The sequence below is a fragment of the Eublepharis macularius genome, chromosome 14 (assembly GCF_028583425.1).
Source record: "Eublepharis macularius isolate TG4126 chromosome 14, MPM_Emac_v1.0, whole genome shotgun sequence".
In the NCBI taxonomy this organism is placed as follows: Eukaryota; Metazoa; Chordata; class Lepidosauria; order Squamata; family Eublepharidae; genus Eublepharis; species Eublepharis macularius.
The window spans coordinates 29,665,987-29,679,755 of NC_072803.1; the positions used below are offsets into that span (position 1 = coordinate 29,665,987).

The 13,769-nt window shown below is 47.6% G+C and overlaps 1 protein-coding gene across 2 annotated transcripts in view; it reads right to left on the reverse strand.

Moving 5' to 3' along the window:
- Positions 1-13,769, reverse strand: part of DOCK5 (dedicator of cytokinesis 5) — a 167,205-nt gene that overhangs the window by 100,898 nt on the left and 52,538 nt on the right. Inside the window, exons 4-6 of one of the 2 annotated variants that reach the window (XM_054997335.1) lie at positions 11,216-11,271; positions 8,820-8,916; positions 5,825-5,973 (exon numbers count right to left, since the gene is read on the reverse strand). In XM_054997335.1, coding sequence (XP_054853310.1) covers positions 5,825-5,973; positions 8,820-8,916; positions 11,216-11,271 — 302 coding nt within the window. The remainder of the gene's footprint in view (positions 1-5,824; positions 5,974-8,819; positions 8,917-11,215; positions 11,272-13,769) is intronic. The other variant, XM_054997336.1, reaches the window with a different exon arrangement.

A 13,769-nucleotide genomic window follows, 5' to 3' on the forward strand; every position in this document is an offset into this window, starting at 1 on the left:
GAGGTCGAAGGCTAGCCTCAACCTTTGGTTTTCTCCCACGGGCAGTTAAGTGGGGAGAATAATGTGTGACCCCCGGGCATCCCTATTGGAAAAAGGGGTTCCCAGCTGGTGGCAGCTCTTCTCTTACTGTAGCCACTGGCTGTGTATGTTGGGGAGGGCCTTTCCCAAGGGTGTCTAGAAGGGCAGAGAGAAGAACTGAAGTGGGCTGCTGGTGGAAGAGCTCCATGTCTGCCCCATGATCCTTGAGCCGCTTCCAGAGTTCCCAGCGGAGTGAGTCCCTGGCTGGCGGCGGGCCGCCTAGCTCAGAGGGCTCCTCATGGTCCTTTGGCTGCGGTCTCCAGGAGTCAGCCTGACTTGGGGGAGGGTAGACCTGGTGGTTGTAGGGGTGAGGTGCCCGAGGGGGCAGGGGTGCCGAGGGCAGCGCAGGTCTCCAGGGCTCAGAGGGTCCCTGTGGGGAGGAAGGGTAGTGACTGGGGGTGGGCGCAAAGGTCACTCCTGGACGGGAGTCCCTCTGGCTGCGGCCCCGAGTAAAGCTACCGCTTCTCCCACGCAAGATTCCACCTCTAGGCTCCGAGTACGAGCTATGCCCTTGGGGGCGATATTGGGAGTGGGGACCATGGTTGGCATACGTGACTGTGTTGATGGGCTCACTCTCTCTCCTATGGGGGGCCGGGGACTTCACATGGCGGATGGCGCCGGTTTCTCGCAACAGGCCAGCAATGCTCCTGATGCGGGATTCCAGCTCTCCCCATGTAATGCTCCCGGGCTCCACTCCTGCTAGTGCTAGGCGGGTGGTACTATTGAGTCCATCTAAGACTGCTCTCCTGAATTCTAATTCGTCAAAGTCGGGTACATCGCTTGCATCTAGATCTACTTCGTCTGCTAGCTCAGCAAGAAGCTGTTTCCTAGCTAAATATGCCTCTGGGTCCTCTCCAGGTTTCTGGGACTCCGCAATGTACAGGGCTTTCAAGCTTTTGGTGGGCCACAGGAATGCACAGATCTCCTTAATTGCTCCATACTGGCTGCGTGTGGCTAGCCTTCGGTTAGAAATATAGGCATTGAGGGCCGAAACTATCTCAGGGGCGGCGCATTGGCGAGCCAGTTGGGCTACATCAGAACCACTAGCGGAAGGCTGAGAGGTGGTCACATGGGTGAACCACTGGATGGCCGTGTCTCGGTTTAGGGGTCCCATGCGATCTGCTATGGCTTGGAGCTCATCGGGCCTCCAATTGCGGGTTTCCTTAACGACCCGGTCTGTTTTCCTGCCATCCTCGTCCATGGATACAATTTCCTTGGTGGCTATTGGGTGGAGGGGCTGTGGGGCTTCCGCAGGCTGGGGCGAAGGGGGTGACCAGTTGTCGGTACTACCTTCGGGGAGGGCCAAGAGGGCTGCGGGATGCACGGCGGAAATTACGGCCTGCTGCATTCCCAGGTGCTGCTTTAGGGCCTCTAGCTCCCTCTTACAAGCGGAGTGGTCTGCTGCAGCTATCTTAGCGACTTTCTGCTCTGCCATGAACTGGGCAGCATGGGTTAATTTTGCAATTTTCTCTTGTCCTTCAATTACTGCGTGCTCAGCCATATCGGCACGAGCGGTGGCTACTTCAGCCTTGTGCTGGGCGTCCTGGAGGGCAGCGGCTAGTCCCTGCTTCTCCAGCATGAAGTTAACGCGTTCTGAACGCCACTCGGCTGCTCTTTCCTCATGTTCCTTCTTTTCTCTCCTTAGCTTTTCTATCTCCTGTTCCTGTTCTTCCTGAGCTATCTGTAGCTTATTAATTAGGGACACACTGTCCTGTAGGGCGGTGAAAAGTGCCCAGGCTCCATACCTATCCTTCTTACTGGACCTAGGTTTCTCTTTTTCACAAAAATCTTGGAAGGCGCTTCTAACTATTTGGAGCGGGTCAGGTCCCTTGAAGGAACCGGTTTCCCAAGGGCAATCTCCTTTCTTAACTAGCCACTTCTCCAGGCGGGGCACGGTGGGGGCTGCCCGGTACATTTTACTTTCGTTTAAGGCTGACCTCGGGGGAGGTTAAAGAGTGGATCAGCGACACCAGGGGTGGGGCGATTAAAGCTGCTCAAGGGTTTTAACAACTTCTTCCTCTCTATGTCCCTTTTGGGAGGTTTATCCTTCCCTCAGGTCCTCAAGGGTTTTTACCAGGGGGTTTTAAGGTTCTACTTTTAGGGTTAAAGGGTATTTCAGGGTCCTACACTCGGCTCTTCTCCACCGGGGGAGAAGGAAAAAATTCCTATTCCCGTTTCAAGCTTGCCTACAAGCCACGGGACCAGGAAAAGTTTACTGGCTCAGAAGGTGCTCTCAAGCTCTCTAAGCCCAAGAACCAAAAACGCTCAGTGCTTCCAAGCCTCTGCTCAGAAGCTAAAGCTCAGGGGTCTCCCAAGCCTATACTCGGAAAACCAAAGCTCAGGGGTCTCCCAAGCCTATGCGCTCAGAAAACCAAAAAGGGTTCCCAAGCCTCTGCCCGGAAGCTGCAACTAAGGGGTCTCCTAAGCCTCTGCTTAGGCAACCAGAAATGCTCCCAAGCCTCTACTCAGGAACTGAAGTGCTTCCAAGCCTCTGCTCAGAAGCCAACAATGCTCTCAAGCTCTCTGCCCAAGAACTATACTCAAAGTGTCCCCAGGCCTCGTGCTCAGAGACAAACGGTTAAACTGTCTCCAAGCCTCGACCAAAAGACTAAATGTGCTCAAGGACTGCCTCTGCAAGTCCCCAAGCAAAAGTGCCCAGGAGTAAATTTACTGTACTCCCAAGCGAGGTGCGCCCACGAGTCTGACTTACAACTCGCAAGCGGAAAGGCGCCCAAGAGTCTAACTTAAAACTCTTAAGCACGGTGCGGCAGGCTGCCGCGGGGCTTCAGGAACCTGGCTTCAGATTCCCAAAGCTAAACTGACTGAACAACCAAACGGACTAACAATCCCTTCACGTTTCCTCCGGAGCGGGGATTGAAGCCTAAGTGCTGGCAGGAACGGGGTTTGGACGGACTTAGGAGAGACGGGGGAGGGCGGAAGAGAATTTTATATGTGCTGCTTCAGGATATATATAAATCTATAGAGCCTACTTCTGGGATCCCACCCACATAGACGCGTTTAGGCGGCCCGGAAGGTGGCCAGGAACTTCACCAGTTCAGAGGTCCTCACCCACAGTACACCGGTTATAACGGCTGGAGGGCCTCGCGGTGCACCACAAAAGGCAAGTAGTCCAAAGCTGGCTGAAGGAGGAAATGGGGGAAAAGCCAACCCACAAGATAGAAATGCTCGCTGGAGCCACACACATTCACACTTTTAATTCCCTGAGCTAAATTGCGCTCTTTACACAGAGGTCTGGAAAATTTTCCTCTAAGTCAGTTCACTGAAGACACGCGTGTCGACTCACGTGGATTCACACGAACTGGGTTATGCCCGCATTCTCCACCAGTAAACTGTTACCAGAACTGCTCTTTATTATAATGGGGAATTAGCTGCAGCAGTCTGTAACTATTAATATTAAGCGAGGATCATAACCTATGTTTACGGAGGTCCCGATCCCAGACACTCTAGTGAAAAAGAGGCAGACAAGGAGTAAGGTTCAAACACGTGTATTGAGTGTAGCGTAAGCCTAGCTTGCACAATCATACAAAGAACATACAAGGTCTAAGAAACATAGAGTATGAAATACAGAGACGTTCGCATTAGCTGGTTCCCAACGATGATAGGGGGAATACTCACTTATCCTGGAGCGAAGCAGAGACACAGCAGCGAGGGGGGTGGTCCAATGCCAGCACTGGAACCACAGACGGACAGCAAGGAAGTCTGGATAGGATGGCCGAGGCACCGAGTGGTCTGAGAGACCAGCTTAAATACCCCAAAACGTACCCTGGGGCTGGTGCTGTACTTGGTGGTTCTCACAGATTAAAACAAAGGGTCTAATGGGCTACTGAATGGCTTGGATGGGCCACTTTGGTAATCTGATTGCGATAAGTGACACCTCAGGAAGAGGGGACAAAAGAGGGAGGGGGAAATCCAAGTGGGCTGAAAGGATGTTCCAGCGGACAGGGCTTGTCCTGATGTCATCAGCTTTGGAATGCGGAGGTTTCTTTGAGATGCATTCTCTAAGTGCTTGGGATGGTCGGCACTTAGTTCCTTCTCCGGGGCGGCTCCTAAGATATGCAGAGCGGGGCGAGGGGCTCTCGCTGCGGACGTGGTGTGCCCGCTTCGCCGAAATGGCTTCTCAAAGCAGTCCTCTTCCCAGGGTCTTCTGTCTGCCTGAGAACATGGATGCCGGCTGGGCATAGCTGGGGCTGGATAGCAGGCTGCCCGGTAGCGAGGGCAAGCTCGGGGACCGGCCCGTGGGAGGCTCCAGGCGGGAACTGACCAGGGAGCGCCTAGCCAGGCTCGCTGGAGGTTTCCCCGGCAGGCGCCCGGCTGCTAGCAGCGGCTTGGGCCCATATGAGGCAGGCTTCCATGGAGGCAGCGGGAACAACACTTTAAAACACAGTCCAAAGCAGGGAACAGGCACGGTCCGTGGCAGATGGCAATGCAGGCACGGGGCACACTTGTAGCAAAGTCCAAACACACACTGGGAATTCCAGATACAGGCCAGGGCAGGGCTGCCCAGAAAGAGAGTCCTTTGTGCAGTTATCCAAACATGGAGTCAGTAAACTACACAGTCTATTACAGCAGCAGGGTAATTGACACGCAGGCAGGAAACTGACACGTGTACCAGAACACACACGTGCAAAGCAGTCTTTGGTGTAGCAGTAAAACAGCAACGCAGGAAACTTTAACACAGTTCATAGCAGGCTTCAAAGCAGGGGAGGGGGCCTACTTGGCAACACATGTGCTTCCTCAGTTTTAGTCTGCATAGCAACACTCCAGTTTGGAGGATCCTGATTTGACACTCAGCTGGTCCTTACAGCTGGACATAATCAATCACCTTTTGAATTACCCATTTTGAACGGTCAGATTACAGCGCCAGAAGATGGAGCTGAAACAGGGTGGCAAGACAATCACCGTACCTAAGAGAAAACTAGCAGGCCCCTATGTTCATGATAGAAGTAGCATAAGCAGCCCCCCGCCCCCAGACAAGGTAGCAACCTCTATATTCCCCAGGAGATTGCCCAAGGATGCTGAAAGATATCACTTTGTAAATTAATCAAGAAGGAAAAACTTAGGAACCCAGTCTCATAAAGACTCAGAGCGGAACTATAAGTGACAAAAGGCACAGGTTGGACACTTGTCAGCTTCCCTCAAGTTTTGATGGGAAATGTAGGCATCCTAGTCTTGCAGCTTGGCTCTCTGACTGCTGTCCAATGGACTTTTCAACTGTCACTTGTCCAACATTCCGCCAAGCTGCCTACATTTCCCATCAAAACTTGAGGGAAGCTGACAAGTGTCCAACCTGTGCCTTTTGTCACTTGTAGTTCTGCTCTCAAAGTGCTCCAGAAGAGACAGAATTTTGAGAGCACCTGGAGTTACTTAAAGGGGGAGGGGAGAGGAAGGGAGGAGAAATCAGTGTGATCTTGCAGTTAAAGTGTTTGAATAGGATCTGGGAGACACGGGGTCAAATCTTCACTGTGCCATGGAAGCCCCCCAGGTATTCTTAGGCCAGTTACTATCTTTTGGCCTCACCTACCTCACAGGATTGTTGTAAAGAGAAAGGAGAACCATGCATAATATCCTGAGCTCCTTGGAGATAGGGTGAGATAAAAATGCACTAGACAGCATGTTCAAGCTCCTGGAAACTTAGAACCATGGAGGGGGAGATTGGGGAGGGGTTGAGATAGGATTTCCAATTTGTTTTCCCCCTCACAGCCCCCCTCCCCGGTTTGTAACTTACCTATTGCCATAGTCTATTTTAGCTGTGACTTTCTTCTTGAGTTCAGCCAGCTCATCTTTGGGGAGGGTTCCCGAAAGGATCTGGGACCTCCATTCAATTAGGCTATAGGTCATCTGCTGCACATGGCGGAAGAGACTCTTCTTGTTCTCCTAACAGAGGCAGGGGAAGGGGGGAAATAAAGACATGAACAGAAGACAACAAATCTGGAACGTTCTCATGTAAATCCCATGATCTACAGCTCTCAGGATCTCTTAACCAATGGAAAAGGAAGAGGAAAAGAGCTAGAAGGGAAATTTAATCTTTGCTGGAATTTTGCAAGTCTTTATTTGTTTTTAAGACGAGTGCGGGTATTGCTGTAGTTGCGGTCATTGCTGCCATTGCTGGTCCAAATTCACAAATGGAGGCTGCAGCAGCCATGATGGATAGGGAGTTATCCCACAAACCTCTTGCTGGCTGGGCTGAGGAAGGATTAAAGAGATTCTGCAACATTTCCCATTCTCAGTTCAGTCACCGTAAAACAGAGACAGCATGCTGTAATGGTTGGCAAGTGTGATTAGGGTCTGGGAGACCAAGGTTGGAATCCCCCTGTGCCATGGAAGCTCACCGGGTGATCTTGGACCGGTCATCCTATTGTTGCCTAACTTATCTCAGAGGGCTGTTGTTGTGAGGATAAAATGGAGGAAGGGAGAATGGTGTAAGCCACTTTAACTCTCCATTGGGGAGAAAAGTGGGGGTACAAATATCCCAATAAACATAAATAAATAATAACAAGCTTTCTGGGAAGACACTTCACCTGCCATTCTCAATCCTTGTCACTGCTCTCTCTTAACTCAAGTGGAAAGAAAATCCTGAATGTGGCCAAACAGCAGGCTTTGCATGCCCCCAGTTGCCAGTCCCTGCATGCCAGTGTTGCAAAGTATACACCAAAAGGTCATGACTCATCACTTGTCTTATTTCCTTGTTCCTCTTCTTTCAGCTACAAGCAAGATGGAAGCAATAAAAGAAAGCTGACCCAGGAGAGCACAAACACTTTTTAGATTCCAGCTGACAAGCATATCGGCTTATTGTGATGTTCATTTGTGGCTTCATGGAGTTTACACTGGCGACTTATCAACCAGCCTTGAGGCAGTGTGGCCCTCGCAGAGAGGAAACAAAGATACAGGCCTGTCTCTAAGGTGGATAATCCTTGCTTTTCAAATAATCCCTACTGAGAAAGCCACTCTGTTGAACAGAACATTGCCAGGAACAGATTGTTTGTAGAACACTAGAAAGCTTTGTCTGAAACACTATGGAAATATTTTGGCTATAGAAGAGAGAAATACCCCAGTAGCAAAAACAGCAAACTAAAAATGGGATTCATTCCTTTTGGGAAAAGTCTTCAGTGGGCAGAAAACTGGCCAATGAAGTCCAGTGAAGACTGGCCAATGGAGACTACAAGCAATTTTGGATGGTTCACCAAGAAATCCATCCATTGCTTGGATTCCCTCCCCCTCCCCTTGAATAAATTCTCCCCAACCTTTGCATGAATTCCCCTCAACCTTTCCCACAGTAACTTCAATCATATGGTTGTTAAGGCTCAAATCTCCACTGACCAACATGTGATCTTTGTCATGTCTATCTGATCCTGGGAGGTCCTCAAATATGAATGGGGCCTTCCTCAGGAGGTACGAATTGTTGTCAACTGGAAAGAAAAGTCTCCTCGGCATCCCATTCCCCTACAAGCAGCATGCATCTCAAGTGGGCCTAGGCAGACAACCCGAGCTGTCTCCAAATCTCTATCCACTGGTATTACAACTTCGATATACCAACTGCATGCTATCAGTATGTTGAATGATGGTATTTAAGCCCAAGAGGAGCACATTCCTGTTCGGGGGCAGGGTGGTGGTGGTGGCTTTCATAGTTCTAGCTCAGGTGGCAAAGCTGTGTGCTTTGGGCCACTTTGTGCTACAGATGAAGGCTCCCATGACTAAATTCCTCCATATAAAATAATATTCTCTCAGAAAACCCACACAGTGAGGAAAAGCTAGGCTAGAAACCTTTTCTCTGGCATACTAGTTTCTGAAGTGGATGGATGGGGGTGAGGTTAAGAGGAATACCCTGTCAGCTCACCAACAGCAAAGTGAAGTGGTACAGTCAAGAAATATATACCCTCTCAGGGAGAACTAACCCTCACGTTTCTCTCATGCGTATCCTGCCTTTTCACCAAGCAGCTCATAGCAACACATGCTTATGTTTTTATTCAATTTATATCCCACCCGCCCCACAAATGAGCTCAGGGCAGGTTTTCCCTTCCCTTTGTTTATTTTCACATCAACCCTGTGAGGTAGTTAAAGCTGATGCAGAGTGACTGGCCTAATGTTAATGAACTTATGTTTGGATGGGGTTTGAACCCTGGTCTACCAGATCTTACTTTGACATCCCCAGCATTAAACAGCACTGAATTCCCCTCCCCAGGGTTGCAAGCCAAGACTCACACGCCATGCTTGAGACACACTGGAGGACACTGATTCCACTGGACTACTTTCCCATGCTACAGTCGGCTGCATCTTGGAAGCAGTACCACTGGCGCAGAAACCCCTCCTTGTTAGGCAAATGTAGCCTGGCAGCCAAGGCTACATTTCAAGGTCACAACAAGGCAGTCATTGCACACAGGCCATTACAGAAGTCTCTGCATGACCCTTCTTAAAAAGCTCCGCCTCCTCACCTCATACTTTAAAAGGTAAACAGGTAGCACTAGGTAACTGGGAGGGCCATTTCATGCTTGGCTTGGAGAATCTTTCTATCATAAGTCTCTTCCTCACCTAAGTCAGAAAAAAGCCAACCAGGTTCATTCCTGTAATTCATTGTTCAAAAAAACTGAACAGCTAGCTCCAGCGGTGCCGACTGCTTGTAAGCTTGTCTTAACCCTTGCCATGTGCATTTCTCTAAATATTCCCAGTAGGATATCACTCCTCTATTACCAAAGGGCAAAACAACAGAAAAAGTCACTGCTCACCACATACAGCCGGTGCCAGATAACTGCCCATTCCCGCAGAGTGGAAGTCAGTTCCTGGACTAAGGGCAGCTCGCTAGGAATTACTGTCTCATTTTGTCTAGAAAAGGATAGGGAAAACACAAGGTAAAAAGGTTATTTATTTTAAGCAGTTATCTGCTGCAGTCCTCAGTCAATGCAGGTGCCTCCAGATATTTAACCCAAGACATCAAATATGATAAAAATAAAAGTATACAAAGATCATTCAAAAGATAAAAACTAGTGATAATTAACAGCTAAAACCCAATCTAGGCCTCAGTAGAAGGGGGGAAAACAGCTCTACAATCTGTGACATAATGCACAAAAGATTGCTAGATGTCATAAAAGTTATAATAGTGTACATAGTTCTTGACAGATTGTTTGAAAGGTAAGAATGTTAGCTAAGGGGAAGAACTGTATTTGTGAAATGGAATGGCTCTGAGTGATGAATGAGAGAGAGGAAGAACCAATGAGCGAGGGCTGTGACTGAAGTGTTCTGATTGGCTGAGAGGCTGTGATTGAACAGGGAGATATATAGGAGAGTGTGAAAAGAGTCTCAGTTGAATTTCCATTTGGTAACTAAGGCCAATTAGCTTGAGCATTTTCCCTAAAACCATTCATCTTTGGCTTTAGCAGAACTGTTGAGGACACGAGATGCTGAGGACATGGTGTTTGTAAAATAAAATGAAGAAGAACAGACTTTATTTTAAGAAACATGAGCTGGAAGTACCCAATAAATCTAACCTTTACTAATCTAGTCACAGTTGTCTCCCTTTCCTTTCTGACTCACTTTATAAAAAATCCTACTTACCTAGCTCTACAAAATGGTCTTTCTCAGGGCTTTTTTTCAGCGGGAACGTGGTGGAACAGAGTTCCAGCACCTCTTAAAAACTGGTCACATGGCCAGTGGCCCTGGCCCCTGATCTCCAGACAGAGGGGAGTTTAGATTGCCCTCTGTGCCGCAGTGGCACAGAGGGCAATCTAAACTCCCCTCTGTCTGGAGATCAGGGGGCAGGGCCACCGACCATATGACCATTTTCACCGAGGGCAATTTAAACTTTAAAACACTCCCCCCCTCCCGTTCCAGCTGACCCAAAGTAACGTCATTCTGCAGTCTTGAGTTCCACCACCTCTTTTCCCAGAAAAAAAGCTCACCTCCACCTCGGTGTTGGACTTCTCTGACATTGAGCAGAACCACAAGTGACAAAAGGCACAGATTGGACACTTGTCTGCTTCCCTCAAGTTTTGATGGGAAATGTAGGCATCCTGGTCTTGCAGCTTCGCTCTCTGACTGCTGTCCAATGGACTTTTCAACTGTCACTTGTCCAACATTCCGCCAAGTTGCCTACATTTCCCATCAAAACTTGAGGGAAGCAGACAAGTGTCCAATCTGTGCCTTTTGTCACTTGTGGTTCTGCTCATTGTCTGCACATACTCCCCCCCCCACCCTTGCCCCCTCCTGCCTTATTGGAAAAAGACTTCTGATTGGCAACATAGTTTGTTGGAACTGAAGGAGGCATGGAAAGGGACAGCACATTGTTCAGAGCTGCATCACACAATCTCATAAAATATTTGAAACCAGCAAGCATAATTAAAACTAGAACAAAACTACATTCCATTAATCAATAAAATCTACATACCAGCCTTTTTTTTTAAAAAAAACTAAAAGATTACCATAAATTTAACTTTGACCATCAAATCTTTCAGGATTCTGTATGGGTAAGCTTGCATCAGGATAAGGAAACTATCCAATGAGCTCTGGCATGGGAACTACATATTACTCTGCAATGCCAGCTCCAGGTTTGGGGAGGAGGGGCACTTGAACAAGAAGGGAAGACTCTCAGGAGTGTATCCACCTCCTCTTTGCTACCTATTCATTTTATCTCCCTCTCAGCTGGGCCTAATTCTCACTGCTATTTGGTGTGAGAAAATGAGGTGAACAGGGGAAGCAGCTCATTCTTGCTGCATAATCCAAAGAAGGCAGGCAGTGGGTTGGATCCCACCAAGGATTTCCATGGGCAGAAGGAAGGCAGGTGATTCCTACTGCAAAGCAGACCTCCAACTCCCCCTTTATATTGTTCCCCCACCCTGTTCCACAGAGGGGTGGAATTTTGGGTTGCAGCAGGAAAGGACAGGTGAGAAAGTCCTACTCCACACAAGGAAATCTTTCTATCAGGGGACATTTTCATTGGGATCCAAGCCAATAAAAACAAAAAAAACCTGTTACACAGCTGCGACAATGCAATGGCCCCATCCACTAATCATGGCTTCTATCATCAAAGCTTGCCAATATCATCAAAATGTGAAGCTCAGTTCTTGTTTTAGGGAATTATGTCTCTAGTTCTCATCACAATTTTTTTTTTAAAGTCCTGCCAACCTACCCGCCATCTTGAACAGTTGCTTCTTTTAGATGAATGTATGTAGATGGGAAAATACCCTGGAAGCAAAACAAAGGACAGATAGTTCTCAAGTCATCGTAGGGCACATGCAGGCACCATCACACCACAGACAGCAGAAGTCCAGCCACTGAGAACATGAAATAAAATGAATTCACAAGCCTCCTTCAGATTGTCATAATGAGAAAAGAGTATACTGGAATAGCTGGAGGAGGGGCGGGGAGACTTGGGATCACAGCCTCTATGCATGTGAGGTCCTGTCTGCACAAACAATCTCCAGTTCTTGATGGAAGCAGATGAGTCAAACATCCATGGTTGGTACTTACGGTTACCAGGTGCCTGCCGGTGGTGGGCAAACTCCCGGGGATTTCCTCCTTATCTGCCAATCGCTGAGCAATCAGCAGGAGGGTGCAAACTCCCGGAGCATGCCCACCACTGGCATGCATCTCAGGAGTGTGCGCTGTGCACACACTCCCACCCCTCGCACGAGCCGCAGGAGCATCCCTGCACTCCAATTTGGCCCCAAACCAGCCAAATCGAAACGTGGGAGAGCTCCCACGGCCAGCGCTCCCATGTCACTTACAGAAGTGACATCATCATGCCACCACCAGAGCGCGCACGCACTGGCGCGCACGCACACACAAGGCTAAGTTCCAGGCCCCTATCCTCCAACTGAGAAGATAGAGAGACGGATCTCTACTGAACCAAGGGCCTTGGTTCAATTAGGCATATAAGAGCATTTATCACATAACTCTGAGAAAAAGGTTATATTTTGAAGGAAAGGTGTGATTTCCCCCCCCCCAAGCAATCTCAAAAACTCTGGCCACATATGGTTAGATATCGTTTAAAATCCAAGTCTGTTAAGCATCTGATGTGGTTAAACTAATTGCTGGCTGCCCATTAGACCCTCAGATGTTGACAGCATTCAAATATCATTCCCTGCTGAAAGCCCTTTCCCGTAAGACGACTGATTTGTGAACTGAAGATCTAAGGAGCGTAGAAGGATTAATCCTACTGGGACTCTAGCTGCTAACCAATTATTTAGTTGGTTTGCAATCAGTTTCATAGATCTATGGAGTCCAAGTGGGAGTTTTGCTCAGAACATCAATAGATTAAGTGCTCCCAAGCAGCCAAACACATTGATTATCTCACTTTGACACAATGGGCCACACTCTAAGTTAGTAAATCTTAGGAGACTATGGCCCATTGGTCATTGAAATCCAGGGAACCCTTTCCAGCCCAGGTAGGATTTAGGTACATGTCACTGAAAATAAAATCTAGTAACAGAAGGATGCTTGGAGGAAAGGGGAGGCTCATTTTGTTCTTTTGGGGGGGGGATCTCTTATAAATTATAGGGAGGTTTGCATTGATGGACTTTGCAACTAATTGTGTACATGAAAGTAGACTACACACTTGCCAACAGCAATTTTTTTTAATCTAGGCTTTGGGAGGTAGAATGAACTGAAATGGAAACCATAAGAATAAAGACTGACTCCAGGAAACACGGAAATTACAGTGTGTCTTGATTTCACCCCACTCCTGTGCAAAACACAGTACAACTTACCCCACTGTAGTTATACCAATTTACTATGCACACACACCCTGCCAGTAGCAGTCAGTGATGTGGTGAAGAAAAATGCACAGTGTGATGGCATAACGGGGCCCAATTTATCTCAAATGTTGCAGAAGAAGATGTAGAAATTGATTCAGCACTGCCATTTTCAGCAGCAGCCCTGTGTCTATTCTAACAGTTTGTTCTATCTTTAGAACATCTTTTGGTAGTTCCAACTCAAAAAATAGCATTTAAAGTAAACTAGCTACTCTCCACATACCACTCCCCAATTTGAGGCAAATATGTCACTGGAGACACTATTTTCTTGGCCATGGCTAAAAATCAATTTAAAAGTTTTTCAACACAAACAAACCACTAGAGCAAAGGAAATAACTAAAGTTGTGCTTAGTCAGAGTTCTAAAAAATACCCTGATTCTAAACTACACAAACCTGAAGTCTGATCCACGCAACCTTGAATCCATCTGCTTGCATTGCAGATTTAATTCTTCAGTTATTTATTTGCTTACATTCAAAGGTCATTGTGAACCAATATCTTTGCATATCGTAACATACTAAGTCAATTTCAAAGAACCATACAATTAAAATTTCAGGTACAAAAGGCAATTCTCAAGGAGACAACCTTAATCAAGGAAAGGAAGCAGCACTTCACAAAGTTGTCAGCTCCTAAGAGGTAGTCACCATGACAAGGTAATGCATGGTACACACATGCTTCTGTTTTTTACTGCCACCAGCAAGCAACTATTTTATAAGTTATGTGTCTGTTTAATAAAGCAAGCTGCAATTTTTACCAGGTGTCCAAAGTCTGAGAGACAAATAAGACTTGACAGGAAATCTCACCTGACAATTACCTAAAAGGTAATTGATTGCATCTTCAGTTACATTTTAGCAACAGATACACAGCCATAATTCTATTGTATCTGCTGTGCAGAGTCATGCTTGTTTAGTACAATCCAATAAATGCCACTG